This window comes from Cavia porcellus, unplaced genomic scaffold (genome assembly GCF_034190915.1).
Source record: "Cavia porcellus strain 051 isolate PalLab524CR breed Dunkin Hartley unplaced genomic scaffold, mCavPor4.1 scaffold_6, whole genome shotgun sequence".
Taxonomy (NCBI): Eukaryota; Metazoa; Chordata; class Mammalia; order Rodentia; family Caviidae; genus Cavia; species Cavia porcellus.
In genome coordinates this window covers 90,249,897-90,276,812 of record NW_026947489.1, presented here as the reverse complement: position 1 = coordinate 90,276,812, position 26,916 = coordinate 90,249,897, and the positions used below count along the sequence as shown (strand labels likewise).

At 53.7% G+C, this 26,916-nt stretch overlaps 1 protein-coding gene and 1 long non-coding RNA gene across 2 annotated transcripts; both read right to left on the bottom strand.

Annotated features, from left to right (window-relative positions):
* Nucleotides 1–772: 772 nt before the first annotated feature.
* Nucleotides 773–8,961, bottom strand: Phb1 (prohibitin 1). The gene is made up of 7 exons (XM_003466882.5): nt 8,873–8,961; nt 7,806–7,920; nt 6,387–6,548; nt 5,434–5,576; nt 5,210–5,326; nt 3,208–3,303; nt 773–1,652 (listed from the first exon to the last, which is right to left on the bottom strand). Exons 2-7 carry the CDS (start codon nt 7,891–7,893, stop codon nt 1,440–1,442), a joined length of 819 nt encoding a protein of 272 aa, XP_003466930.1. The 5' UTR covers nt 7,894–7,920; nt 8,873–8,961; the 3' UTR covers nt 773–1,439.
* A 14,221-nt stretch (nt 8,962–23,182) lies between these two features.
* LOC134476286 (uncharacterized) lies at nt 23,183–25,222 on the bottom strand. The gene is made up of 2 exons (XR_010047867.1): nt 24,392–25,222; nt 23,183–23,397 (listed from the first exon to the last, which is right to left on the bottom strand). It is a non-coding gene; the product is annotated as an uncharacterized LOC134476286 (long non-coding RNA).
* Between the last annotated feature and the right edge of the window lie 1,694 nt (nt 25,223–26,916).

Below are 26,916 nucleotides of genomic sequence, written 5' to 3'. Positions count from 1 at the left end.
GAAAGAGATGCCCACGCCTAGCTTTGCCCTGTGTGCTGGATGGACGTCGCAGGAGGTGGCCGCGTGCTGGCGGCTGAGCTGAGTTGTGGTTCCCTGGGGATGGGAGGAGCATCTCCGGCTGAGACCAGAGGGCTGCAGGGTGTTGGGAGAACCTGACCCTCAGCTTACTCCAAATCTTCACATCAGGTTGCCCTGTCCAGCTGACAGCTGGCCCCCGGCCCCCTGGCACAGGAAATGCAGAATCCAGGTGGACAGTGGCCAGTGGTGACCAGACACCGGGGGACAGAGGTGGGAGTAATTCCAAGTAGCTCTTAGAGGAAGGGCAAGGTTTGTTTCTCCATCCCAGGTCTGCTGTCTCCCTTGCTACTATCCCAGTGCATGACCTTGCCCTTGTCGCCAAAGCTTCTCCCAGTCCATCACAAGACCAGAGCCCCAAGCCACACACGTGTGACTGCAAACTCAGCCTGAGCAAGCAGGGCGGCCGGCACCTGTGCCCTCCCCACTTCTCCACACGGGGGCGCTGCAGAGCTGACAGCCAGGCCACCTCTGATGGCCTCAGCATACAGTGAACTAACCTCTCCCCCAGGGACCAACCTCATGACTGCCCTGCTGAGTTATAAGCAGGTTTGATTTCTGGCCGAGGCAGGATTTGGAGATCAGAGGTTTCTGCCTGGCTGGACGTCGCGTCCCAGCTGGTGACAGCCCCACACAAAGGCAGAGACCGCCAGCACACTCTGTCCTCAGCCCACCAGAAAAAACAAGCCAACCACAGTTGGAAGGTCTGGGTGCCGTTTATTGACAGCGCCTTGCACACATTTGCTTTCTTCTCATGACTGATTCCAGGCCAGCAGTCTGGTGAGGAGGAGGAGCGGGAAGGTGGGATGCAGGTCTTTGGCCGACCCAGCAGCCTGCAGGATGTGATCCTCCGAGCTGAATCCCGCCGGGCGCTGGAGCTGGAAGTCTCCAGCAGGATGCACCTCAGGCTGGGCCTCCCCTCACTTCGCTGTCCAAGTCCATCCTGGTTTAAGAACCCTGGGGGACGGCCCACCCACCTCAACGGGGCCAGGCACCTGCCTTCCGGTCCTCGGATCATCACTGAATGACAGGAAGGCAGCTCTGGTCTCCCAGGCCTGCCAGCTGCACGCCCCTGTCGGTCACGCTGCCCTGCCTTTCTCCTGCCAATGCCAGAGCCCAGGCCGGGGCACCTGCAGGCCCCAGCCGATCTTTGTAGGCACTTGACAATTTCCGGTGGAGAGGCTGGTAAAAAGTAGGCGGGTACGGGAAGAACGGGAGAGCTTCCTGGGATAATCAGAGGGCCAAGGTGATTTTACTTTTATTTCTGTGGCTCTAGCTCAATCATGAAGTGTCACAGTGATTCATTGCTGGGGCGGGGCGGAAGGAAGGCGGGTTTGCTGCGGGGGCGCAGCGGGGCAGCAGGCTCACTGCGGGAGCTGCAGCAGCACCGACTGCCCCGCCGGCAGGTAGGTGATGTTTCGGGATCGCGAGAGCTGGTAGGCAATGTCCTCGGCAGCCTCCAGCTTGCGAAGCTCGATCAGGCCGTCTCCCGCGGTGGCCAAGGAGTTGGCAATCAGCTCAGCTGCCTTGGAGTCGCCCTCCGCAGAGATGATGGCCGCCTTCTTCTGCTGCTCGGCCTACAGGGGCGGAGGTGGGCAACACAGAGACCTCAGGGCAACGGATGGCAGGGGCACTGGCCGCCAATCCCTCCCTGCCCTTATAGCCGATTCTCGGCACAGCAGGTGTGAGCATCCAGCCTGGCACGGTGGCGTACACCTCTAATCCCACCACTCGGGGAAACTGAGGCGGGAGGATCACCATAAACCCGAAGCCAGCCTGGGCCACAGGGAGCTCAAGGCTGGTTTGGACAGGGAGACCCTGCCTCACACCACCAGAGTGCAATCACTTCGCAGGCTCACCTTTCCCTCTCATCCCAAATCAAAACAGCTTCTACCAGAAGCAGGTAGGAGTGGGCCAGGGGTGTAGCTCAGTGGGAGAGAGCGTGCCCAGCATCCCTGTGGCCCTGGGCTCCAGGCCCAGCACCACCAAGCCCAAAATGAGAAGAGCAGCCCACTGGGCTCACACCTATAATTCTAGCACTTGGATCGCTGAGGGCTGGAGCCAGCCTGGGCTGCAGAGTGAGACCCTATCTCAAAGGAAACAAAATGACTGAAGAACAGGCAGCCCACTGAGGAGCCAGCCCTACTCCCCATTCCTACTCCCACACATCTTTCCACCCTCAAAAGTAAATTAATGAGAGCAGCCTGTAATGCGAACGGGGCTGGGCCCTGACCAGGCACCCAGATGAGGGCTCCGTGGCCGGTAGCCAATACCTCGTGGCTGACCTCGGGGACAGACACGGTGACCTTCAGAGCATGGGAAGAGACCAGAGCACGGAGCATCTCTGAAACCCACATGTGAGAGTATTTTCTGTTTTCTGCAGTGCTGTGACTGCAACCCCGTAGCTGCCAGGCAAGCACCATACCACGCAGCCGCACCCCGGCCTGCATGCAGCCCTGAGACTCAGGCTGCCCTCGGTGGGCCCTGCCGATGGAGAATGCGTGCCCAGTACCCCTGGGCTAAGTGCTGGACTTTGTCCCAGCCCCTCTGAAGACTCGGCAGGTACAAGGCCAAACATGTCCCTGCCACGGTCTCCAAAGTGACATTAGTCCCTGTATTCCCCAATTTGCAGGATGAGAGGGACTTGGATTAGGACACTGGGGTGGGAGGGGACAACAAATAAATCCCCTTCTGTGCACACGGGAAGGACCGGCTACCCACAAATACACTGCATTCTGTCCAGGATCTCGGACACATCTGGAGGGGTTTAGCCTGGGGAGAGACCCCGAGGCGGTCAGCACATCTGGTACAATGTTTGATCTTTCTCCTGTCAGCTCTCACTACGCAGCCGTGGTTAAAATCGCCTTCTTGGTGGGGCTGAAAGCTTTCCAGGGGTAACGGTTTTATGTGGAGGGGGGGAGGTTTTTGATCTCAGGCGACTGGGAAGAAAATGACCCTTCACGTGTGTCTGATGAGCCCCTAAAGACTCTGGAATCGATTTGGGGGAGCGCGGCTCCTTCCCCCTCCTTCCAATGATCCCGGAAGGAGAGATGACAGATGATGGATTTTCAGGCCAACCGGCAGGGCTGGGGAGGCCGGGGGAGGGGCCCCGCCATCTGGCCGAGCGCTCACCTTTTCCACCACGAATCGGGCCCGCTCCGCTTCCTGCTGGGCCACCTGTTTGGCTTCCACGGCTTCCGTGAACTCCTTCCCGAAGGTCAGATGCGTCTGCGGGGGGTGGGGAGGTTGCACGAGCTGAGGAGAGCTGCTGTGCACAGCCTAGAGGCCTGGGCCATGCATGATGTCATTGTCACCCTGGGTAAGGCGACCTCGAGTGGAGAACAGCACTGGTGCAGGGCTTTCAAGGGGGCCTGGAGCAGCAGGAGGACCTTCTCCACCCAGCACCTCCCTAAAGGAGACATGGGGGCTCGGGACCCCTGGCCAGCGCCCTCCCAAGATCCTCTGATGCCCTACGCAGAGATCCGTGGGAGGCCAGCTGGAAACGGAGCCCCGAGAGCCGGGGACACAGCCAGTTCTCAGGGACCTGGAGCCAAGGCTCCGCTTATGAATTAACCAGCCCTGCTCCCACCGGCACTGCTGCGGTCCACAGGAAGCGGCCGGGAAGATAGGGCGCGGACGGGATCGAGGTGCTCCCGGTCTGTGAGTGCTTCTGGGAAAGAGTTTAGAAGAGAGGCCAGGGTGAGGGCTGTGCTCTGATTACCCAGCCCTTCCCTGGTCACATAAATCACTGGGCCTTGGCTGAGGCCACCGTCTCTAAAGACAGGACAGACAACCGGAAACAGCGCACAACTCACAATGCCTGCCTGGCCTGGAATGCTTTTCTTATTCCCCCAACTTTTATTGTGGAAGAAGAGATACAGGGAAGAGCATCAGTTTCGCTAGCACGTCTTATGCCCTTTATTTTCTCTCTCACTTTCCCACATCTGCTTTGCTTTGTTGTTGTTTGCAGGCGATCCTTGACCTTGCTGCGATCCTCCTGCCTCAGCCTCCCAGGTGCTGGGATTGCAGGCACCCGGGCCAATCTCTGCTTTTAAAAACACATGCAGCCTGACTTCTCCTGGGGAGTCCCGCCCACCTGCACGTCTTCCCCAAGCATTAATATCTAACTTCAAAACTGCCCTGTTCTACTGGCCCGATGCACTCTGGGACTCTTACTCAATGTCTGGGTAAGGAAAGATGATTCTGAGGAAAGGAAAATGAAATGGGTAATTAGGGAATAACACTTCCTTCCACAGGCCAGCTGAGGGCAGCAGATTCCCCGGGAAGCCTAATTCTCTCCTCACACCTCTTAGGATCGGCTTCTTGTGGTCAGCCCACATTGACCCAGAATGGAGCCCAGAAGGAGCCTGTGGTCATAGTTGAACAAGACACCAAGTTCTGCCTCAGGCTCTCTGGTAGCCCTCGGGGGGGGGGGGGCCCAGGATACTCAGGTTGACAGCAGGTGTTGGTGGGCGGTGCTGCAGCCTGGCCGGTGCCCCTGGAGCACTACAGCCAGCAAGCCTAGGCAGGGTGCTGGAACCACTGTTTAAACAGCTGCGGGCAGCGCTCCCGGCCATGCACAGCAGCCCGGACAGGAAACCAGGAAACGCCACCTCACTGGCCCAGCAAATCCCTGTCAGCTTTCCCTGGGTGTCTGGAAACTCCACGCCTTCCACGCTGCCCTGCCTGCGTGGCTTTCTGTCTGAGGGAAGGACTCTGCATCTCACACACACAGTCTAGGCTCTCAGGAGGAGCAGGGCTGTCCGGCCCACACTGCCAGGGGACACACCGCTCATTTGTCCTCTCTCGCCTCTCCCTAGACTCACTTCCCTGGGCTTCAGCCCCAAATGCTGGGAACCCAGGGTCGGGCAGGAGGTGGGTGCAGGCCACCGGGCTGCCCCCTGGTCTCTACCGGGTAGTTCCGTGCTGGCTCACACGGGCTCCCGACACCCTTCTGGGGAGCACTTATGGTTGGTCATAAGAAATAGGAACAGGTGGAGGAGAGGTAAAAACTCTCCAGTGCGAACAGCTGGGGAAAGCGGCGCGTTCTCAAGTCTCAAGTCAGCAGAGTCCAGCCCAGAGCCGAGTCAGCCTCCCCACCGGAAGTGGACCGTCCCCCCACCTGGGATCTTACCAAGGACACATCATCCAGGATGAGGCCGAAGGTTGCCGCCCGCTCCGTGAGGTCGTCGCTCACCTGCCTGGAGACCAGCTCTCTCTGGGTGATCAGCTCCCCGGCGTCAAAGCGAGCCTGGTTGTGGATAGAGTGCAGATAGGGTCAGCAAGGAGGCGGGAAAAGGACAGAACAGTGACAGCCCTGGGCCGGCCCTCCTGCCCCTGCAGTGTCTGGCCACTCACCACCACGGACTTGAGGATCTCGGTGGTGATGGATGGCAGCACACGCTCGTCGTAGTCCTCGCCAATGCTGGTGAAGATGCGGGGCAGCTGGCTGGCCACCGGCCGGAAGAGGATGCGCAGGGTGATGTTGACGTTCTGCAAATCTTAGGGACCACGATGGGGTTAAAACCCTGGGGGAAGCAGGTGGCCTCTGACGGCACCCGTCTGAGCCCAAATCTGCTACAGTTTACAAGCAAAGTAGCTTCTGGTTAAGACCCTGGTGGGCACCGAGCAGACGTACCCAGTTTTACTGGCAGGGAAGCCAACAGAGCACCGCAAATGTAGGAAATGTCTCTCTATGTGGCCCAGGCCAGCCTCAAACTGGTGGCAATCTTCCTGTCTCAGCCTCTCAAGTGCTGGGGTTGTGGCTGTACACCGCCACGCCCGGCTTGGGAAATTCTTACAAAGATTTGGTGCGGACACTTTTCAGTATGTCCCAAGTGTCCTCTGATAAGAGCAATTCAGACAGTAAGTCTGACAGGTGCCATGCGATCTTGGGGACACTGAATGTTTTAAGATGGCAAGCCAGGTCATGCATGGCCATTGCTTTTTCATGACAACATAAACCAAGTGGCTGTGAGATATAAAACATACAGGTACACACAGCCCCTCATCTGGAGGCACCTAGCAGCTTTAGAAGTCGGGACAGAGGAGCTGGGCATGGTAGCTCCTGATCGAAGCAATCAGCAGCCTCTTGAGGCAAGAGGATCGCCGTGAATTCAGGCCAGCCTGAACTACATAGTGGGTGCCTGTCTCACCTTGTACCTTTCTCTAAACGTGCTGCTGCCTGTGCACACACCTCAGGATGTATTTCTATCCATAAAGCAATCCAGGGCAATGCTAGGTTCCTACAATGTCAAGTCCAACCCGGTTTGGGCCCTGGAGCCAGCAGAAGGGCGCAGGCGATAACTCACCTTTACTGCCAGTGATGACCGGCACGTTCCGGGGTCGGGAGCGACAGTCAAAGATGATGGGTTTCTGTACCCAGGGGATGAGAAAGTGGGTGCCCTCTCCCACCACGATGTCCTGTACTCCACGGAATCGGTCAAAGATGACGGCTCTGTGCCCAGCATCCACTAGGAAGCAAGTTGACGACAGGTCAGGAAATGTCCCTCCGCCCAGAGCTGAAAGGGCCACGGCACTGAAAGCTCTCATGCTGTCTACTCATTGACCGCGTCTCCCCTCCCTGGCTCCGTCTTGTGGCTTCTAGAAGCTTCTGAACAGCAGTAAACTAAGTGATCACTTCCTGTCCCAGGCATCTCCCAAGGACTTCGGTGACAGGATCTTCTTTCTTCCTCAAAGAGCCGGTTGTTGACTTCCTGATTACCCATCCAAGCACCCTCGCTACAGGAATCCTACAAGTTAGGTCCCATTCTTCCAATAGCTCAGTGTCTCTAACATTTGTTCATTCAGTGATGACAACAGCCACATAGCTGTTCAGGGCACAGAGAATGGGGTTGGAGCAGTAAGGGGATCACAAATACCCAGCAGGCTGTGCGAATTTGCTGCCATCTTTCCCTCTCTAACTTCAGAGTTGGTCCAACAAATACCTTCCTCTGAAATTATTCCTCTGAAATAATCTTACACTTATTTTTTTTAAGGCAGGGTCTCACTAGGTAGTCTAGACTGGCCCTGAGCTCACTATTTAGCCTCAAACTCAGAGATTCTCCTGCCTCAGCCTCTCAAGTGCTGGGACCACAGCCAAAATAATCCTACTCTTGCACCAGGCAGGTCAAACTACTGTTGCTTTGTGCGGTGGAAATTACAGAATGACACATTCTGAAGTGATCTTAGATAACTAGTTCAGCCCCTTTGCTTGAGGAGTGAGGAAGCTGAGGCCCCATTGTAAAGTGACATGAAAGCAGTGCAAAGCCTGGCCTTGCTGGGAAAATCAGGGCAGTGAGCCTCACAGGTATTTTCTCTGGAATGAGCAGAGTGAAACTCCTTTCAGGACGAGGTCACCCAAACGGGTCTCAGGCCTGTGCTGACTCATTCCACGCATGGGCAGAGCAGACACCATCCCCCTCCCTGCAGCCAGTAAATCTGGACACCGCAGCAGCACTGGGTGACAGTGTCACTTCCAACTGACACAGGCTGTGGGACACATCCCACCAGCCGGTAACTGGGAGGCTCTTGGAGAACCACAGCCCACAGGACAGGGCACTGGTAACAGTACAGCCACAGGGTGCAGAGTGGCAGAGGGTGACCCCTCGGGCCCAAACATATCACAGACAGCAGCTGCCACTCGGAGCATCACACGGGCCTGGAGAACCCTGCTCCTTGGGCAGAGGGCAGTGACCCTAACACCTCAGCCTCACCACTGAGTGGCTCACCGTTATATAAGGCGGAGTTCACCACGCCTCCTGCCACCGCTAAGGCCAAGCCAAACTTGCCAATGGACTCGAACACTTTTGCAGCCATGTTTCGTCCTGCAGGCCCCACTCACGCCTGCGGGAGTAAAACAAAACACCTTGGCTTCGTGAGCTCACGGGAGGGAGGTCTGCTCCACCGCACGGCATCCACTTCTCAAGCTGGCTGCTCATGTCCTGAGACCACTAAGGAAAGAGCTATGGACGCAGCCAAGTGTCCGCGCCCGCTCTGCTCTTTCTCTTCGCAGTTGCTTCTCTGTAATCGCGTAAGGAACGGGGTTCGGAGGACTTCATTCAATAACGGGAACGAGGGGTGGACCCCACTAAGCCACGTTCCCCTTTTTAGACAAAGATACCCTCTAAGCGGGTTATGGAAAAATAACTCCAAGAACGCGCCAACAACAGCGACAGCGAAGTCATTACTCCGGAGCGGGAAGCTCGGGTGCAGAGGTGACTGGGTCAGGGTTAGAGCCAGGGCTGTAATCCCTGGGCGCAGGGTTTAACTCCTCTCCTTACACTGCTTCCCGACATCCCGGGGTAAGAATGACCCGCTGTGATCCAAGCAGGACGGCATTCTGGGACCAGGATAGCAGGAGGACCCCCTGGGCACCAGGGCTCCAAGGAGCTGCCCAGTGCGGGGGCGGAGCTCTGCAGACCAGGGAGCGCGAGCGGGAACCAGCGGGCCTCCCTGGAAACCACTCCAGCCTCAACTTTCCAATGCCCCGCCCCAAAGTCGTCACCAGCGCGTCGCAAACCCTCTCTCCCTCCTGCGCACATCTTAACTCCAAGACTACTGAACCCTGATCGCGTATATTCCGCCTCGAGACTGGACACTGATCCTTGCTATTGCTAACAGCTTCTGGATTTTTCTTCCCCTGCGCAACCCCCGGCTCCTCCTGGGCTCAGCTCCTTTCCCCTCCCCCAGAGGCAGATAAATGCATGCACCCCGCAGGTTCAAACTGAATATAAGAAAGCACAAGAGAACTTCTGAGACGCCCAGACACAGGCCTACACCAATCTACCACTCTCACCTGCTCCCACTCTGACCTCCACATGAATTTCCCAGCCGCACCTACTGCGCGCGCGCCGTGCCGCTCCTCCCTTCCCCGCCTCTTTTCTAAGACCTGCGCTTCCGATTGGTGGCCCGGAGCGCAGTGACCTCTGGGAAGCGTGGTTTGCAGCCTGGTGCTGGCCCCGGTACTCTTTTACAGGTGAACTACAATTCCCAAAAGGCCATGAAGCGGCTGGCCCCGCGCAGGAAAATCTTTTCTCTTTGGTGGTAACCTATGCGCTGTTGCTGCAAAGCCTTCTGGGGAGTGTAGTTGCCTGTTGATACACGCACGTGTCTGTCCGGCTCCAAGGCTAGGGGACTTGGGAAGATGAGCCCCAGGACCTTAGGGAGGAGGGGATGGTACTCTGGCCGATGGCAGAGATGGCAAGAGCAAATAAAATAGGGCTGTCCTTTTTCCAAAGTCCTGTCTGGAAAATCTTCAAAAACCTGTATTTGAGAGTTCGATCCCTGGTACCGCAAAAAAAAAAAAAAAAAAAAAAAAAAAAAAAAAGAGAAAACAAACAAACAAAAAAACCCTGTATTTGGAAAAGTTACACAACATTTACGAAGAACACATGCATACCCTTCCTCAGATGCACCCATTGGAACGTTTCACTTTGTTTTCGTCCCTCCTTCTCTGTCCTCCTTTTCCCTTCCCCTTTCTTCTGCCTTCTCCCCCGCCTCCTCTCTCTTCTCGCCTAGGACAGTGTGGGTTTCCTAAGATCGAGGACGTCTGCTTACCCCAGCAGCTTAATCTTTCTTCTGCCTTGCAACTTCGTCACCTGAGCCGGCGATGAGCGTGACTGTGGCCCCCTCTAACAGAGCGAACAGCGAAGTCCTCTGCCCGTTTCTCACATCTCCTCAGTCTCCTTTAATTCCCAACTTTCCCTCAGCCTTTCTTTGCCTATTACATTTTTAAAAGGGGATGTTTTTCATTTTCTATCTGTCTGGTATTTCCTCATGATTAGATTCAGGTTTTGTGTTTTTAGTTAGGATATTACAATCATGTAAAGATGCTTAACAATAACGGGGCCATTCTGGATTCTGCTGACATTGGATTCTTTCCACATGTTTTCCTACATTTCCTACCCTTCTGTGGTTCCTGCTCCCCATTTACACAATCAAAAGGCCAGAGATTCCCTTCACGTGGTACAGATTTGCACTCACCAACCGCAACTTTTTCCTTGGCTCTCTGGAGTCTAAGGGAGCTTTGTTCTGTCAGCACACACAGCGGTGGCACACAGTGGACACTCAGTTTGTTGAATTAAAGAACGATGAAGGGCACTGAAGTGACTGGTGGACAGGCTGTTGCCAGAAAACACAGGACAGAGTCTCCAGCACCCTGCAAAAATAGCCTCAGTATTGTCTGCCTCTAATTCAATCTCCACACTAGGAAGGCTGAAAATATTAAAATAATCCGAATCTTGAACAATTTTAAAATAATTTTCAAGTCTGTAGCATAGCATATATATATTTTTTAAATTGTTACCGGGGATCGAACTCATGGCCGCACACTTGCAAGGCAGGCGCTTATGCTAGGGCTGAGGATTTAAGCTAAATCCTCAGCCCTAGCATAGCATATTTTACATCATTAAAATCCACTATCTCTACTCTTTTATTTCTAATCTATTTAATTTTTTTTTTTTCCTTTTTGAGAAAGGTTTCGCCGTCTCATGTTATCCAGGCTGGCCTTGAACTGACAATGTAGCCCAGGCTGGTCTGAACTCGAAGGCATCCTCCGGCCTCAGCCTCCTGGGTGCTGGGTTACAGGTGTGTGCTACCACACTTGGCAAAGTAAAGAGAACCCATCAACCCCATTTTCTGGGTGAGACTGAGGTTCAGAGAGTAGAAGGGTTGGCTTGCTCATGGTCACTCACCTGGTCAGAGCCAGACTGGACTGACCACAGGTTTTCAAGGCCTGAGCCCTGGATTCTTTCTTGAATGTATCAGTTGTGCTGCTAAACACAGGTTAACCCTCCCCACCATGTTGTGCTCTGGGAAATGAGAGCCGGAAACCCAGGTGGTTTGGGGGCAGCTGTGGACTCAGGTCAGCTGTACGTGGGGAGATGGCGGGGGCCGGGGTAAGCAGACAGAGGGAGGTTTTGGAGAAGAATTTAACTTTGGTGAGGCAGAGCCTGGGACTGAGCAGCACTGTTCCATCAGCTTAGAGGTGCCCCACAAAAAGCCAAGAAGCAGCCCCAGTGTGCTGTCCCCCTTCAGCCCCTCCCAGCCAGGGGTGCAGATGAGGGCCGAGATGGTTACACAGGGAGCACCTCCTTCAGACCTGTTGCTTTATCACTGCGCCAGCTGGGGAGCTTGGCTCATTCCGGAAATGGAGAGGCGGAGAGGCAGGAAATCTCCCAAGGGGCTCCCAGCAGCGCAGCTGATGCCTGGCAGGTGAGCCTGGGGCCGCAGCCCCGGGAAGGCGTGGTCTGTAATAACATTGTAGTGAGGCTTGATTTCTTTCCTGCCACGTGAGACGGGTGGAAATGAGACTAAGCAATCTTCCTTCTTATTACATATGTGCAGGAGGCCTGTCTTGTCCTAGATGTATGACATACTTGGATTACGGTGACAAAGAAAGTGGAGGAGAACCCGTCCTCGCAGTCTTTACATTCTGAAGTGGCTCAGGGCCGTGTGCAGACAGAAGCCATGTGAACTGCCAGGTGTGGTGGTGCATGGCTGTAATTCCAGCGCTTGGGAGGCTGAGGCAAAACAATTGCCACAAGTCTGAGGCCAGCCTGGGCTCTCTAGCGAACTCAAGTCCAGCCTGGGCTACATAGCGAGATCCTGTCTCAAAAAAAAAAAATTTTAACTGGTTTTATAAAGGACATAAGCAAAGGTCTCAGTTACTTTTTTCCATCGCTGAGACAAAATACCCAACATCCTAAGTTAAAGGAGTAGTTTTTTTAGCTCACAGTTTATAGAGCTTCAGTCCATAGTTGACTGGTGCCAAGGCAGGGTGGCCTGGGAGATGGGCATCACAGAGGAGAAACAGTTCATGGCAGGCAGAAGTCTGCAAAAAACAAGCAACCACAGCGACTTCTTCCCTTCTTTTGTTCTGTCTGCCCACAGGGCTGAGGGCGCTGCCAGACCGGTCAGTGGGCTCCTGCAGTAACCACACAGCCTGAATCCCAGCGGACACACCGTACAGCCGGCCACCTCTGGAAAAGCCCACCCGGACCGCATGAGGCTTTGAGGGCACATCTGGACACCAGCCCAGTCAGCAAACACCGAATGGGAAGTGCTGGGGCTGCAGGTGACAGAAGAGTGACCCCAGCTGACTTAAACAAGGAAGGGAACAGGGCCCACGGCCGGGGCTGGTGGTTCAGGGGTTGGTAGTTCACTGACTCACCAAGCTCCCCAATGAGGCTGCCACCCCATCATCAGCCCTGCCTCCTTCAGGGGCTAACTTCTGTCCTCCTGCTTGTCCCCGTAAGGCCACCAGGTGGCTTCAAAAGGCCCACGCTTAATATTCTCAAGGGACACGTCACACTTTTGGTCCCTTTATCAGAGTGATGCAGAAATTCCCAGAGGTGCCCACTAGACATGGCGTCATGTTTTCCCTGGCAAAAGTGTGTCACCTGCTGGTTTCTAGGCCACTCACCGGCAGAGGAGTGTCACTGCTGAGGGACAGGGTGGGGGGACCTGGCTGCTCCTATACCCAGTGACCACCTGGGGCTCAACCGTGTCCAAATGGGGTCCTTGTTGGCAAGGAAGCGGGGTGGAAGAGACCAAGAGAGGCCGGGAGTCAGAATGGCAGCCCACAGGGTCTGTTTTGGAAATGCTGTCATGGGAGTCAGCTAGGACAGGGACAAGGACATTCAGTTTGTACACAGGAAGAAGGGGCAGCCACGGTGCCGGTACCCAGTGTCCTCATGCCTGGTGACACTAAACAGCAGGGAACAAAAAGACCCTGTGGCTTGAGCTGATGCCTTTCCATAGCTGTAGCTGTCCTTACGGGGTGACAGACCCCACAGAGCCCAGGAGGCGTGGGAAGCTGTCCAGGGCAAGGCAGTGAGGAGGGGCCTGGCTGCGGAGACCTGGAAGGTTCCTGACTGCCATGGCAGAGCCGTTTCCCTGCAGTCTGACAAACCTGGGGCAGGTCCTGACCCTGGACCATAGAAGGGAAGTCACAACGGCTGGATATAGACTTTGCAGCCAAGCTTGACTTATTTTGGCTCTTTTTTCTTGAGATAGGGTCTTGTTATATAGCCCAGCCTGGCATCAAACTTATGGTGATCCTCCTGCCTCAGCCTCCTGAGGATAGGATTTACAGGCATGCACTACCACGCCCAACCAAAATTTAAGTGCAGCGGGAAGTCCCTGACAGTTGTAAAGCAGAACAGAGCATTCCTTTGTTTGGCTTGAAACCAGCCAACCCAAGGAAAAACTAGATGCCAGCAGTTGGAATGTCCCAAAAGAACCAGGAGAATCACCCTGGTGCAATGGTTCTTACACTTTGGGATCTTAGGACATGCTTCTATTCCTAAAAATTATTAAATACCTCAGAAAGCTTTCTGAATATGGGGTGTATCTATAGATGTATTTCCCCCCCCAAAATTTAAAGAGAAATATAGGACTGGGTATGGTAGTGCATGCCTGTAATCCCAGCACTGGGGAGGCTGAGGCAGGAGGATCATCATGAATTCCAAAGTAGCCTGGGCTACATAGTGAGACCTTGTCTCAGAAAAAAATTTTTAAAGGGACTGGGAGTGTGTCTCAGTGATGAGAACACTTTTTTTTTTTGTCTTTTTCCTCTTTATCGGTACCAGGGATCGAACTCACGACTGCCTGCTTTCAAGGCAGGCGCTTATGCCGCTGAGCTAAACCCCCAGCCCCGTGATGAGAACACTTACCTACTGTGTCCAGGGTCCTGGGTTCAAATCCCAGTACTGCAAACAAACAAAAAATTAGTAAGAAATCTATTCTCTGTTAACATATTTTTAATAAGTATAGCTTCCCAAGCAAAACTATTTTATGAGAGGAGTGGCTTTTTTTTTTTTTTTTTTGCTTTCTTTGTTTGTTTTGAGAGAAGATCTCACTATGTAGTTCAATCTTGCCTTGAAGTCATTATATGTGTGCCCAGGTTGGCTTCAAACTCTCAGGGATTCTCCTGCCTCAGCCTCCCAAGCGCTGGCATCACTGGCATGCACCACCACACCTAGCCAGCAATTCCATTCTGCCACACACTTTGAACTTGATTACTGCCTCAGCATAAGCCCAGAAGCCATGGGGCTAACTGATCATGAAATGAAGCCTGCAAAACTGACAGCCAAGATAAACCTTTTTTTCTTTATAAACCGATGCTCCCAGGTGTTTGTTACAGTAGTAGGAAGCTGATTCGGACAATGCTCAGTAGCATTTGCCATCCAGGAAGTGCAGAATGAAGCCCTGAAATGCCACGACATAGCCACTAATTGGCCAGGGTGACAAGAGTGACAAAGCCAACTGTTGGCGAGGGTGCAGTGCGATAGGAATGTTGCTGCAGGACTGCAAGATGCAGCCACCTGGGCTCATTTGGCAGTTTCTTATGAAATTAAACTTGTATTTGCTAGACAGCTCAGCCATGCCATTTGTAGATATTTATCTAAAAATTAAAAATCTATTTTTGTAGAAAGGCTTGGACACGATTGTTCAGAACAGCTTCCTTCAAAATAGACCCAAACTAGAAGAAAGCCGTGTCTGGGGGAAGGTGGATGGGATTCCGGGGCGAGCACCAGAAGGCTGCTCTGGAATAACAGGACCTGAGGATAAACAGCAGTGTGAGTGAGCCTCAAACCCGTTATTCAATGCAAAAGAAACCGCAGAAGGGTGAAACTGTGCAATATCTTTGTATGAAACCCTAAAAGAGACAAATCTAATCTGTGGTGTCAGAAAATAGATTGGTGGTTGCCTCAGGCAGAAGACGGGGTGACTCACTACTCAGGGGATCCAGAGAGGTATGAGCTGTGTGTGTACATGTCTGTGTCTGGGGAGGGGCTGCTGGGGTGGAACCCAGGGCCTTACACGTGCTAGGCAGGTGATCTACCAGTTTAGAGTTTTATCTTTCTCTGTGTGTGTGTATGTGACAAGGTCTCACTATGTAGCTGAGGCTGGCCTTGAACTTGTGGCAATCTTCCTGCCTCAGCCTCCCAAGACCTGGTATTACAGGTGTGTGCCACTATGTCTGGCTAATAATCTGAAAAATTGCAAAGATGGTTACACATGCGTTAAACTTTAAGAAAGTATACTCTTCCAAAACAAAGTATATATATTTTTGGTACCAGGAATTGAACTTACAACTTCACACTTGCAAGGCAGGCACTGTGCTGCTGAGCTATATTCTAGGCCCGTAAGTGTATTTTTTGTATGTAAACACTTTGATAAAGCTGATTTCCTTAAAAAAAAAATAGATAGGCACAATGGTGCATACTTATAACTTCAAAACTAAGGAGGCTGAGGCAGGAGGATCACTCAGAGTTCAAGGACAGCCTTCACTATGTAGCAAGACCCTGAATTAAAAAAAAATATAACCCACAAAAAACTCCAGAAGCGGGCTGGACATTTAGCTCAGCGGCATAAGCGCCTGCCTTGCAAGCAGGCAGTCGTGAGTTCGATCCCCGGTACCGATAAAAAGAAAAAAGACAAAAAAAAAAAAAAAAACCAAAACCAAAAACAAAAAAAACTCCAGAAGCCCAGTGCTGGTGAGCCTTTTCATCTTCCTGGGAGACAAGAAGAGCTGAGCACCCCCACAACACACAAAGCAACCTGCTGATTCAGAGCAGCAGAGACCGCATTGATAGCAGCTGAGGGACAAAAACAGCTTAATGCTTGTGTTGTTTGATTGGCTCTGCAGGCCTGGAGCTGCTAATCTGAGCATCCATTTAGAGGATAACAGTGTGCATACAGCAACTAGGGGATTTCTTCTGTCTTCTTCTTGAAATCCAATATTGTTCTCACTGTTTTGTTTTGTTCCACTTTATTGCTTTTATTCAGTGTTATGTTTTGATTGTTTTTAGTCTGTTCTGTTTGATTTCATTATGTCTGATGGCACAGGCAGCAATTTTGAAGATAACAAGAGGCATTATGGGAGCGATGGTTGATTTCCTGCTGTTATGTTTTGAAGTCCTGTATCGGTTTCCTTGTTTTGTTTTGATTGGCTTTATTGTGTTTTATTTCATTTGCTTTTATTCTTCAAATTAAATTTTAAAAAAGAAAAAAGAGCATAAGCTCCTACCATCCTTGATTTTGTCTTTGTTTACTAAATTTCTAGAACAGCACAGCTTGTGGGCAGATATCCCACGAATATTTGATGAGTGAATTACTGAAAATGTGAGCATGATCTGAGAAACTGAAAATTGAGATAAAGCTTTTCTTTTTGGGGTACCAAGAATCAAACTCATGACCTTGTGCTTGCCAGGCAGTGTTGGGAGCCGCAGCCCCGAGCCCGGTCGCCTCACTTGGCGGACGTGAGGCCTGTAGTAAAGAGTAAAGCCTGAGGTAGATTACCCCTCCCATCGAGCACGTTAGTTTCCTGCTTACCGCGTAAGCAACCCGCTCAACAATATAGTCTGCCTGGCAACTGATGATGTTAGCCAATCAGCTTGCCTTGCTTACTTTAACATGATTGGACACTGTATCCGTATATATACTGGTACCACCCCTGGGGGGGAAGGAGAAGCCCGGTAGTAGAAGCCCAGAAGGAGCCGCGGGGAGCGGACCAGAGGAGGCTTCGGCTGGGAGCGATCCCAGGGCAGGCTGTACGGAGAAGGAAAATAAAAGAAAAGGTTGTCCACTGCCAGGCTTTGTCGTGTGTCCTTCCTGCCGGCCGGGAGCGGACATCGACATTTGGTGGCCCGTACGGGGACTGATCACCCCCGAGACGTGACAGCGGACAACGCTCCAGTACAGAGCTGCGAGACAGGTGAGTTGGGGATAAGCCTGGGCTCTGGGTGGCGCGCACCTACAGGGCTTTTAGACTCCCCTCAGGCTCACGCGTAAGTGGCGGATTCCTTGGGCCTCACGCGGTGAGTAACATATTAAAAGATGGGAAACATGCTAGGTAGCAACACTAAGAGCGAGGGTGGTTGTGGAGAAAGCTCTCAAGAGCTTACAAAAGTACGCAGGGTATTTGAGCAGGCCCAGTCGGGGAGCTCCCGAGAGGGGCCCGTCAAGGGGAACAAAGATGCTAAGGAGGAGGACGGGGCTCTAGCCTCGGAGTCGTCTGACTCCGAGGACGAGGGAAAGTTGAATGGCAAGGAGGCCAAAGAGACCAGCTGTCAGGAGCCCAAGTCGCTCGATAAGGAGTCACAGGGTTCTTTTCCAGCGTTGCGCCGCGAATTGCGCTCTGCTCAACCTGGTCTGCGGAGGAGTAGAGAGCTCCTGAGCGCTCCCCGGCGCGAGAGGGAGGCGATCCCTCGCCACGAGGCGGCCGCGTGGGAGCTCCCTCCCCTTTCGCCAGAACAGGAAGTGATGCACGGGCCCCCATTTTCCGCCCAATCATGGCCGCCGTCTTATGCTCCGCCGCCGGCGGGTCGGTATTTTTACAGGCGGCTATGGCAGGGGGGACGTTTGTCTCATGAGGTACATCCACCACCTGGGATAGATAGTGGCCCCTACGGGATATTTCCTGTACAAGTAGCTATGGGCCAGGGACGCAATGCATGGGAGCCTTTTGAGATAAAGCAGATTAGAGAACTTAAAAATGCAGTTACAACCTTTGGGCCGACTGCGCCTTACACCATTGCCATGCTGGAGAATCTGTCTTCTGGGCCCCTCACCCCCGCGGACTGGATTCAGCTGGCAAAGGCGTGTCTGCCCTCGGGCAGTTACCTGGATTGGCGAGCCTGGTATGCAGAGTTCTCTGCCGAGCAGGCTGAGAAAAACGCCAATCGAGGAAACCGGGGGTGGAACAAGGAAATGCTTATGGGAGAAGGTCGGCACGCTGATGATCAGACTCAGTTCCCCGGCGCTGTCTATGAACAAATCAATGCCATAGGGCTCCGCGCCTGGAAGCAAGTAAGTGGTGCCGGAACAGCCTCCTTGTGTCTTTCAAAAATAATTCAGGGTACCACAGAGCCATTTGTTGACTTTGTGGCCCGAATGCAAGATGCTGCCAATAAGATATTTTCTGATCCGGGAGTGGCTCGACCGCTGGTAAGGCAGCTGATTTTTGAGCAATGTACAAAGGAGTGCAAGGCAGCGATAGCTCCTCATAAGAACAAGGACCTCAACGCCTGGATTAGGATATGCAGAGAGATAGGGGGGCCGCTCTCCAACTCGGGAGTGGCTGCTCTCCTGGCCGCAGCTGTACAGCAGAGGGGACCTCGCGGGTTAGAAGGGGAATGTAAGGCTAAAGGGTGTTTTGCCTGCGGGGAGCCAGGACACATTAAACGTCATTGCCCAAACAATACAGATGCTAGGCCTCGCCCTAGGAATGAAGAACCATATGTTTGTGGGCGATGCAAGAGGGGATCACACAAAGCTGAGGAGTGTAGGTCGGTCTTTGATGCTCAGGGCAACCGTATTTGTGGACGAGATGCTAGAGGGCCAAAAAACGGCCAGAGGGGGCCCCCTTCACAGGCGGGCCCCCGCCCCAGAGACAGGACAGCTCAGGATGGCAGCCTTCAACAAGGGCCACCCCTGGGTCAGCAGGTGTGGACCTCAGTGTCGCCTCCAGACTTATACAGAAGGTCACCATTAGGACGGATGGCGTTAGGACCCTAAATGACATGCAAAAGCTATTGGGAGACATTAATTGGATTAGGCCATATTTACATATACCAAATTCAGATCTCAAACCCCTGTTCGACCTTCTGAAGGGAGACCCAGATATAGCCTCCCACAGGAGGCTCACTCCTGAGGCAAGAGCTGCCTTACAGAGAGTGAAAAAAGCCTTAGGTGGGGCTACCTTACACAGAATTAAACCAGGGCGACCCTTTGATGTCTGTTTGCTACAGACTAGTCTACAGCCCACAGCGGTGATTTGGCAGAAAGGACCATTACTGTGGATACACCCTAAGGTCTCACCTGCAAAAGTCATAGAGCATTACCCGGAGGCAGTCGCTTCATTGGCCCTTGAAGCGCATGATAGAGCTGTCCAACATTTTGGCTCAGGACCACAAGCCATCCGAGTACCCTATACCGCCAGCCAGATCAAGACCCTGGCTGCCTGCATAGATACATGGGCCATTCTGAGATGTGTTTTCCATGGGGATATAAACAATCAATACCCTAAAGACCCTATCTTGTCATTTGTCACTCAGCACCCTATAATTTTTCCAAAGGTTACTGCCTCTGAGCCATTAGTCCCAGCAACTACAATATACACAGATGGCTCCAAGACGGGGATAGGCGCCTATGTGATCCTAGGCAAGCCCCCGGTTACCATACAATTTGAACCTGATCAGCCTCAGGTGGTGGAACTGCAGATCGTTAAAATGATTCTTGAACGGTTCTCAGAAGCCATTAATATTGTCTCCGATTCTAGGTATGTGGTCAATGCTATGCAAGTGCTTGAGACTGCCGGTTTAATTAGATCCACTTCCACAGTGGCTGGGCTGTTCCTGTCTATCCAGACATTGCTTCAGAACAGACACCATAAGGTCTTCACCACCCACATAAGAGCACATACATCCCTGCCAGGGCCTATGGCACAGGGGAATGCGGCTGCTGATACTGCCACTCGCCCGTTATGGATTTTTACCTTACTAACACCAATCGAGCGAGCCCGTGCCTTCCATGATAAGTTTCATGTCAATGCCAGGACACTAGCAAACCATTTCCATGTTTCCAGAGCAGATGCACGAGATATCGTGCGACTATGTGACTCCTGTGCCACATACAAACCTGCCATACCGATGGGAGTAAACCCTCGAGGTTTGATCCCTGGTGATGTTTGGCAGATGGACATCACACATATACAGGAGTTTGGGACTCTTAAATATGTTCATGTTTCCACAGACACCTGTTCTCACGTCATATTCGCAACAGCAGAAACAGGTGAAAAAGTGTCTAATGTGATCAATCATTGCCTGGCGGCTTGGGCCGCATGGGGCAAACCAAAAATATTAAAAACTGATAATGGACCAGCCTATATAGGCAAAGCCTTCAATGAGTTCTGCAAAATGATGGAGGTTCAATTAAAACATGGTATCCCATACAATCCCCAAGGTCAAGGAATCATTGAGAGGGCTCATAGAAGCCTCAAAGAAATTTTACAAAAACAAAAAGGGGGAGTAGGCCAAGGCCTGGCCCCAAAGGCACGATTATCCATGGCACTATTCACACACAATTTTTTAAATTTAAATAATGATAATTGCTCCCCAGCCGTAGAGCACTGCAACCCTTCCCCCAACCATAAAGGGTGGGTGAAGTGGAAAGATGTCCTGACAGGACAATGGATGGGCCCGGATCCAGTGGTCAGCTGGAACCGAGGCGCGGTTTGTGTTTTCCCACAGGAATCGGGACGAGAACCACTGTGGGTACCGGAGAGACTGACACGGGCGACAAAGCCCTCGACTGAAGATCAGACCTGCCCTACCGGAGATCCATCACAGACCGACCAACAAGATGAATAGAAATAGCGGTAGCCCGAAATGGACAAGAAGATCCTCAGGCATATGCATGGCTCGCTCGCCTAGCCTACGACCGAGTCTAGGGGTGGTGAGCTTCCCACACTCCTCCTCTAAAAAATTATGACATAGCTGGGTAGGAGAGTCAATGACGGGTAAGAGCGTACTCCCCCGGTGCGACTCAACCTAAGCCAGGCCCTACCCCATCCTGCACGTAAGCCGCTGGACTGTTAGATGCTGCCCAGGTCTAAATTTCTCTCCGAGGGGATTTCTTTACGGAGAGGAAATGAGTGCAAGCTTGTGTGCATCCAGGTTCCGTCCAGTTTGTGCCTGGCCCTAGAAAAAGGACGAGGGCCTCAGGGCCTTGGCAGACCATGGGACGGCCGACCAGGGTCTAAGCCAAGGACCTACGGTGGGCCTACACATAGGGCATAAGCCTCTACACCCAGTCCAGGAAGGGCTACGATGCGCACATTCATAAAAAATAAAAAAGGGGGAGATGTTGGGAGCCGCAGCCCCGAGCCCGGTCGCCTCACTTGGCGGACGTGAGGCCTGTAGTAAAGAGTAAAGCCTGAGGTAGATTACCCCTCCCATCGAGCACGTTAGTTTCCTGCTTACCGCGTAAGCAACCCGCTCAACAATATAGTCTGCCTGGCAACTGATGATGTTAGCCAATCAGCTTGCCTTGCTTACTTTAACATGATTGGACACTGTATCCATATATATACTGGTACCACCCCTGGCGGGGAAGGAGAAGCCCGGAAGTAGAAGCCCAGAAGGAGCCGCGGGGAGCGGACCAGAGGAGGCTTCGGCTGGGAGCGATCCCAGGGCAGGCTGTACGGAGAAGGAAAATAAAAGAAAAGGTTGTCCACTGCCAGGCTTTGTCGTGTGTCCTTCCTGCCGGCCGGGAGCGGACATCGACAAGGCAGGTACTTATGCCAGTGAGCTAAATCCCCAGCCCTTGTTTGTTCTGGGGACAAGGCCTTGGTGATAGTCCAGGCCAGCCTTGAACTCACAGTGATCCTCCTGCCTCAGCCTCCCAAGAACTGGCATTTTAGGTAGGTGCCACCTTCCCAGTTTGCAGGTATATTTTTAAGTGATAAATTCAACAAGGTACTTGAATATAAAACTTCTCCCAGAAAACAGAATAAAGAAAACATGCAGATGAGGCTGATGGGAGAGAAAAGCTTCCAGGAATAAGTCAGGTCCAGCATCTCACTAACATGAGTTGTGGAAAACAGGAACAGCGAAACCAGTGTAATTAACAGTGTAATTGACGCAGGGACACAGGTCTCAGATGTTAAATGATCTCCCCAAATGTAGCACCACGGATGATGAAGTTCGGCAGGAGGACTCTTCCACATGGGAGTTCCAGCAGCGGTGACAAAAATGAGACCCCAAATGGTCTGAGAGAGGAAAAACCAGAGCGGAACATCATTGGACAGCTCTCTGGGACCCAGAATGACCCCCAAAATGCTTTCAAATTCCAGGGCGACATGGATCTGCCGCCTGGTCTTTTACCCCCAGCCCGGCACTCTAGCAATGTCCTAGAACATGACATGCTCAGAACACAAGGCCTCAAAAACTCCGTCTGCCATGCATCTCAGGAAGCTACTTAAGGATGAATCCAGCAAAAAGAGGGAGAAAAAAAGACATAAGGTTCAGAGAATAAGCTATCCAAGAGCCTGATGCAGTGATGCAGCCTATAATCCCAGCACGAGGGAGAGAGGCTGAGGCAGGAGGATCCCTCAGGGATCGAGGCCAGCCTGGGCTACATAGTGAGTTTAAGGCCAGCCTGTACTATATAGTGAGATCCTCTCTGTCAGAAAACAAAAGCTATCCAACTGAGAGGGGGAAAGGGGAATTTGAGAAGAATAAGGGAGGTTTGCTTGTAGGAGCCCAGGAAGCACTCAGAGCAGAGGGGAGGAGGGGGAGGAGGGGAAGGGGAAAGAGGGGGAGATGAGGAGGAGGGGGGGAGGGGGGCTCCAGCAGGAGGGAAAGTGTTGTAACTTCTGCCCAAGAGTGTGGGGATTAATTAGCAACAGGTACAAAGAAAAGCAAGCAAAAATTCTGAAAGAGAAAAGCAGTGCGATCCACGGGATGTGAAGCATCAGAGCCTGTGGAGGACGCAGCCCCTCGTCCTGCCTGCTTTCTCCCCCTTGTTCTCCTCCTGTTATCATACATCCTTTGTGAGCACCGGGGAGGGCAGACTGAACGGGGAAGTGAAAACCGAGGAGTCCAGGGGAGAGGAGAAATGAGGCAGGGGCTGCCGGGGGCTCCTAGAGCCCAGTAAACTCACAACTGACAGGAGCTACCGGACAGAGTGCAGAGTGCGCGGGGCAGCGGTGCAATTCTTTGGTTTTTTGTTTTTTGGAGACAGGGTCTCACTATGCAGCCCAGGCTGGCCTCAAACTCTCAGCAGTCCTCCTGCCTCAGCCTCCAGAGTGCCAGGATGACAGTGTGCAATGCCATGCCTGGCAGGAGCACAAGACTCTGCAGGGGCGTCCTTTTCTGAGCGGCCGGAGGTGCAAACTCACGCTCACCAAGCAGCTCTGCTGGCCTTGTTCCTTTTTCACGCTGAGCCAAGGTCTTGCTAAGTTGCTAAACTGAAATTTTGTTCCTCCTTCTTCAACCTCTGGAGGCATTTCACCACCATTCCTGGCTAGATCTGGGATTTTTTTCCCTCTCAAATCCATTTTATTTCAAAGAGAAAAAAACAAAACAAAATTTCAAAATACATCAATCAGGGGACAACATCCCCAAATCATTCACCCAGAGGGATCTGGGATATTTATTTTGGTATCAGAAGTTGAACTCAGGACCTTATGCTTGCCAGACAGGCACTTGTGCCACTGAGCTATATCGCCAGCCCCCAGATCTGGAATTTTTAAAGCAGTGGAGCTCCTTGCTGTTCCTCATGGGTCCAAGGCCCCGAGTTTGACTCCCAGCACTGCAAAAATAAAAAGAAGAAAGAGGAAAAATAAATAGCAAGAAGGACACTTGCTCCATCCTGTCCCGTAGAAAGTCTGCAGGGGAAACCGCTGGGCATCCAGGGAGCAGGGGCAGAGGCAGAGAGCTGAGGGGACCTGTCTTCCCCAGCAGGCAGGGCAGACTCCATCACACCGGGCACTGGGACTTCAGTAGGAGGCCTGGACTTCCAGCGGTGAGGGAGGCAGGGCGAGTGGGGCCAGGGATTGGGCACCCCAGCCTCTGTCTCACACTCCTCCCCTCCCCTTCCCTGCAACCTGCAACCTGCCGCTTTTGGTGGCACCAGGTTCCAGAGGCCGGGACACATCGGTTCTCACCCCCCCTCCCTGCGCTCTGTGTGCAGGGGCCAGTGGTGCCCAGGCCGTGCGGGTCAGGCGATGAACCTTGCCCTCAAGGGACTCTGTGACACTTCTGTCCCTGCACACCATCCAGCATGCCTAGAGCTGGGGGACACTGTCCAGTCATCCCAGGGCCCCGAGCTTATGGCTGAGGCTCCCGGGCCCCCTTGTCAGTGACCCCAGAAGACCGGCCCTGTGGGTGCCTGCCCCTTGGCCTCCACATGCTACTGCCACATGTTCCCAGCCTGGTACCCTGCTGATGTCTATTTCAGAAAGGACAGAGAGTGGTTCCCGACTTTAGGCTCCCTGGGCCTGGAGCCCAAGGCAGAGTTTGTGGGGAGGGGGGAAGGAGGGGAGGAAGGAGGGTGAGGGGCCGCAGGTCTGGGTCCCTCTCTTTAGGTCCCCGTCGTGTCCAGGGGACACTCCTGTGGGTAGGGAAGAAACCCCAAGCCTGAGAATCCCGGGGTCTGGGGAGACCACAGCTCTGTCCGTCTGCCAGCTCTGTGGCCTTGAGAGACACATTAGGGTCAATTTTCTCTTCTAGAAGCAGGGGCAATGGAGCCTAGCTCTGGGGTCCCCAAGGAAGACTCCCCACGGAGTGACCCACTTCACACAGACCTGTTTCTTCACATTCCCTCAGAAATGCTCTCCCAGAGCGGGCGGGGAGGATGCTGGGCTCAGGAGGGACAGCATGGACTCCACAGACGTGCACTGCGGTGCTGAGAAACATGTCCCGTGCCACCGAAGCCACACAGTGGGACTTGGAACTGGTTTAGGGACTTGATGATAAATTGAAGCCAAGAGGCTTGGAGGGTGGCGGCAGAGAAGGCTTCCTGGTCCTCCAGGGGCTCTGGGCCGCTGTGACCAGCAGGTGTGGATGGCCCGGCCTCCCGCCCTTCCCCGTGCTCCAGTGGACGTCTGGTCTGGAGGGAGAGAGTGTCGTGGGCTCAGGTCCCTGCTCGTCCTCCAGGGCGAGTGGGGTGTCCACTGGAGGCCTGAGGACAGCGACGCTGCCCAGAACCCCGGCTGAGATCCAATGCTCCGCGGATTTGAGCTGCAAAAGCAACGGCCTCTTGGCCGCTAGGGGGAGCCGGTGTCCTTACGCGGTCTGCAGGGTGGCGCTCCGGAGACTGGTGGGAAAGTAGTGGGTCCGAGTCCCCCAAATCACTTCCCCTTTAGCCTGGACTCTGCCTGTCTCTCCCTGACACACACATGTGGTGGTGGCAGCCGTGGGGTTCCAGCCCTGTACAGTAGGCAGAGGCAAATGCAAAGGAATCGAGTGCAGGAATCAAAAGCAAATCTGAGCCAGCATGCAGGTACGCGCTTGTCATCCCAGCACTCGGGAGGCTGAGGCAGGGGGATCGCTGGGAGATCGAGACCAGCCAGGACTGCAGAGCGAGACCCTGTCTCAAAAAGACAAAAAAAAAAAAAAATTAAGCCAGCAATCTGTACTGGGCCACCCCAGCCTGTAGGGTGGGCAGTTGGGGGAGACCCTCTGTGGCAAGGGTGGTCTACGCATCCGAGTCCACAGAACCTGAGGGTCCGGGCAGCTCGGTGCTTCCCGAGGCGCAGCCGTGGAGGTCTGGGTCCTCCGGTTCCTGGCACTGCCCCCCCCCCCCCCCGGCCCTGGGCCCTGCCGATTTCCGCAGGTGGCCGCCAGCTGTGCAGGGTACAGAGCCTCCTGCCCCCGCTTGCGCCCTGATTCCAGGACAGTGGTCTGGTGACGCGAGAGGCAGGGTTCCCGGAAGACTGGGGGCAGGTGGGTGAGACCCGTGGCGCATCTCATTCTGACTCCCGCCCAGAGGGCTCCACCTGCACACACCCCCCAGTGCACCCCAGCCTGACCTGCCCTTCCCTGCAGGCTCCACCCAGGTGGTGGCATCAGCCCTGCCCCTCACACTTCCTCTTCCCGGTTCCCCTGGCTGGGTCCAGGCAGACCTCCCTCCAGTGGCCACCTGTCCTGGCCCACTGCCCCGGCCCAGCCCAGGCCGCCCCCATTCCTCCCCGGAACCGGTTGGCCTCCGCGGTGACTCCAGTCTGTCCTCTCTCTAATCTATCATCGCGCTCCCCGCCACCGGAGAGCTCTCTCTACAGCACAAATCTGATTACGCGCATCTCTGCTCTAAAATCTTGGCTGTCGCTTCGTGGCCTCAAGATAAATCCCAAGTCCTAATGGGGCTTCCGAGTCCATTCCTGGTCTGCACCCTCACTTCCCAGCCCAGCTCGTTTCCCAGCGTGCTCCTGGGCCAGACCCCGCTCCCCACCTCCTGCTCAGTCCCTGGCCTTTGGGGTTCCCGCTGTGAAGTCCTGGTACCCCAGACCAAGCGCTCTGCCCCTGCTCTCTGCCTGGTGAACCTGGGGCCCTGCTCTGAAGGCCAACCTCAGAGACAAACATTTAGTTCACATGAACCATTCTGTCCTCCCTACAAATATTTCCCTACGTGTCACAGGCGCGGCTCCCTGCACGTTTCCTGCATTTCCCTCTTTTTGTTCTGATTTTCACTGGTACGCGGGCGCCATGCAGATCGGACCATGGGTCATGGGGAGTTGGTACATGCAGTGACACACCTGGTCCTTTTGACGTCCCCTGCCCTTCACGGCCCTACCCTTCTCCATGTCTCGGTCCCCTCCCCACTGACAAAAGGTCCTTACACTTCTCGAGACCCTGTCTGCTGCACTGCTAGACCAGGCGCCCTCTCAGTTCAGTACCTCCACATCTACTGGGGACTCCCTGCTCGTGCTCAGGGAACGAGACCCAGACATTGCAAAAATCTTTTCACTCTGCAGCCCAAGGTAGCCAGGGCAGGGGAAGGGAGGAGGATAGGAGATGAGACGGGGGCGTGGCTGGGGGACATTGGCTTGGGCTTTTGGGCTTGCTTTTTTCTCTCTTCTGTATCTCTTTTCTAGTAACAAGGATTGAACACAGAGCCTTCACATGGAGCTGCCTTCCCAATCCTTCTGTTTTATTGTGACACGGGGTTGCCCAGGCTAATCTGAAAGTAGTGACCCTCCTGCCTCAGCCTCCCCGGAGTGCTGGGATTACAGGTGTGCCTCACCATACCTGACTCTATTTTTATCTGCGTGGGAGCTCAGGTACACAGAGTCACCTCAGAGGCTGACACAGGGTAATCGTCCCCGTCATG

Bases quoted from the DNA above. Each gene is read 5' to 3' on its own strand.
- Phb1 (XM_003466882.5), bottom strand. From the start codon at position 7,893: ATGGCTGCAAAAGTGTTCGAGTCCATTGGCAAGTTTGGCTTGGCCTTA. The intron at 5,577-6,386 runs GTGAGTTATCGC...GTGGTCCCTAAG, and splicing joins GGTCATCACTGGCAGTAAAG to ATTTGCAGAACGTCAACATC. The intron at 5,327-5,433 runs GTGAGTGGCCAG...ATCCACAACCAG, and splicing joins AGATCCTCAAGTCCGTGGTG to GCTCGCTTTGACGCCGGGGA.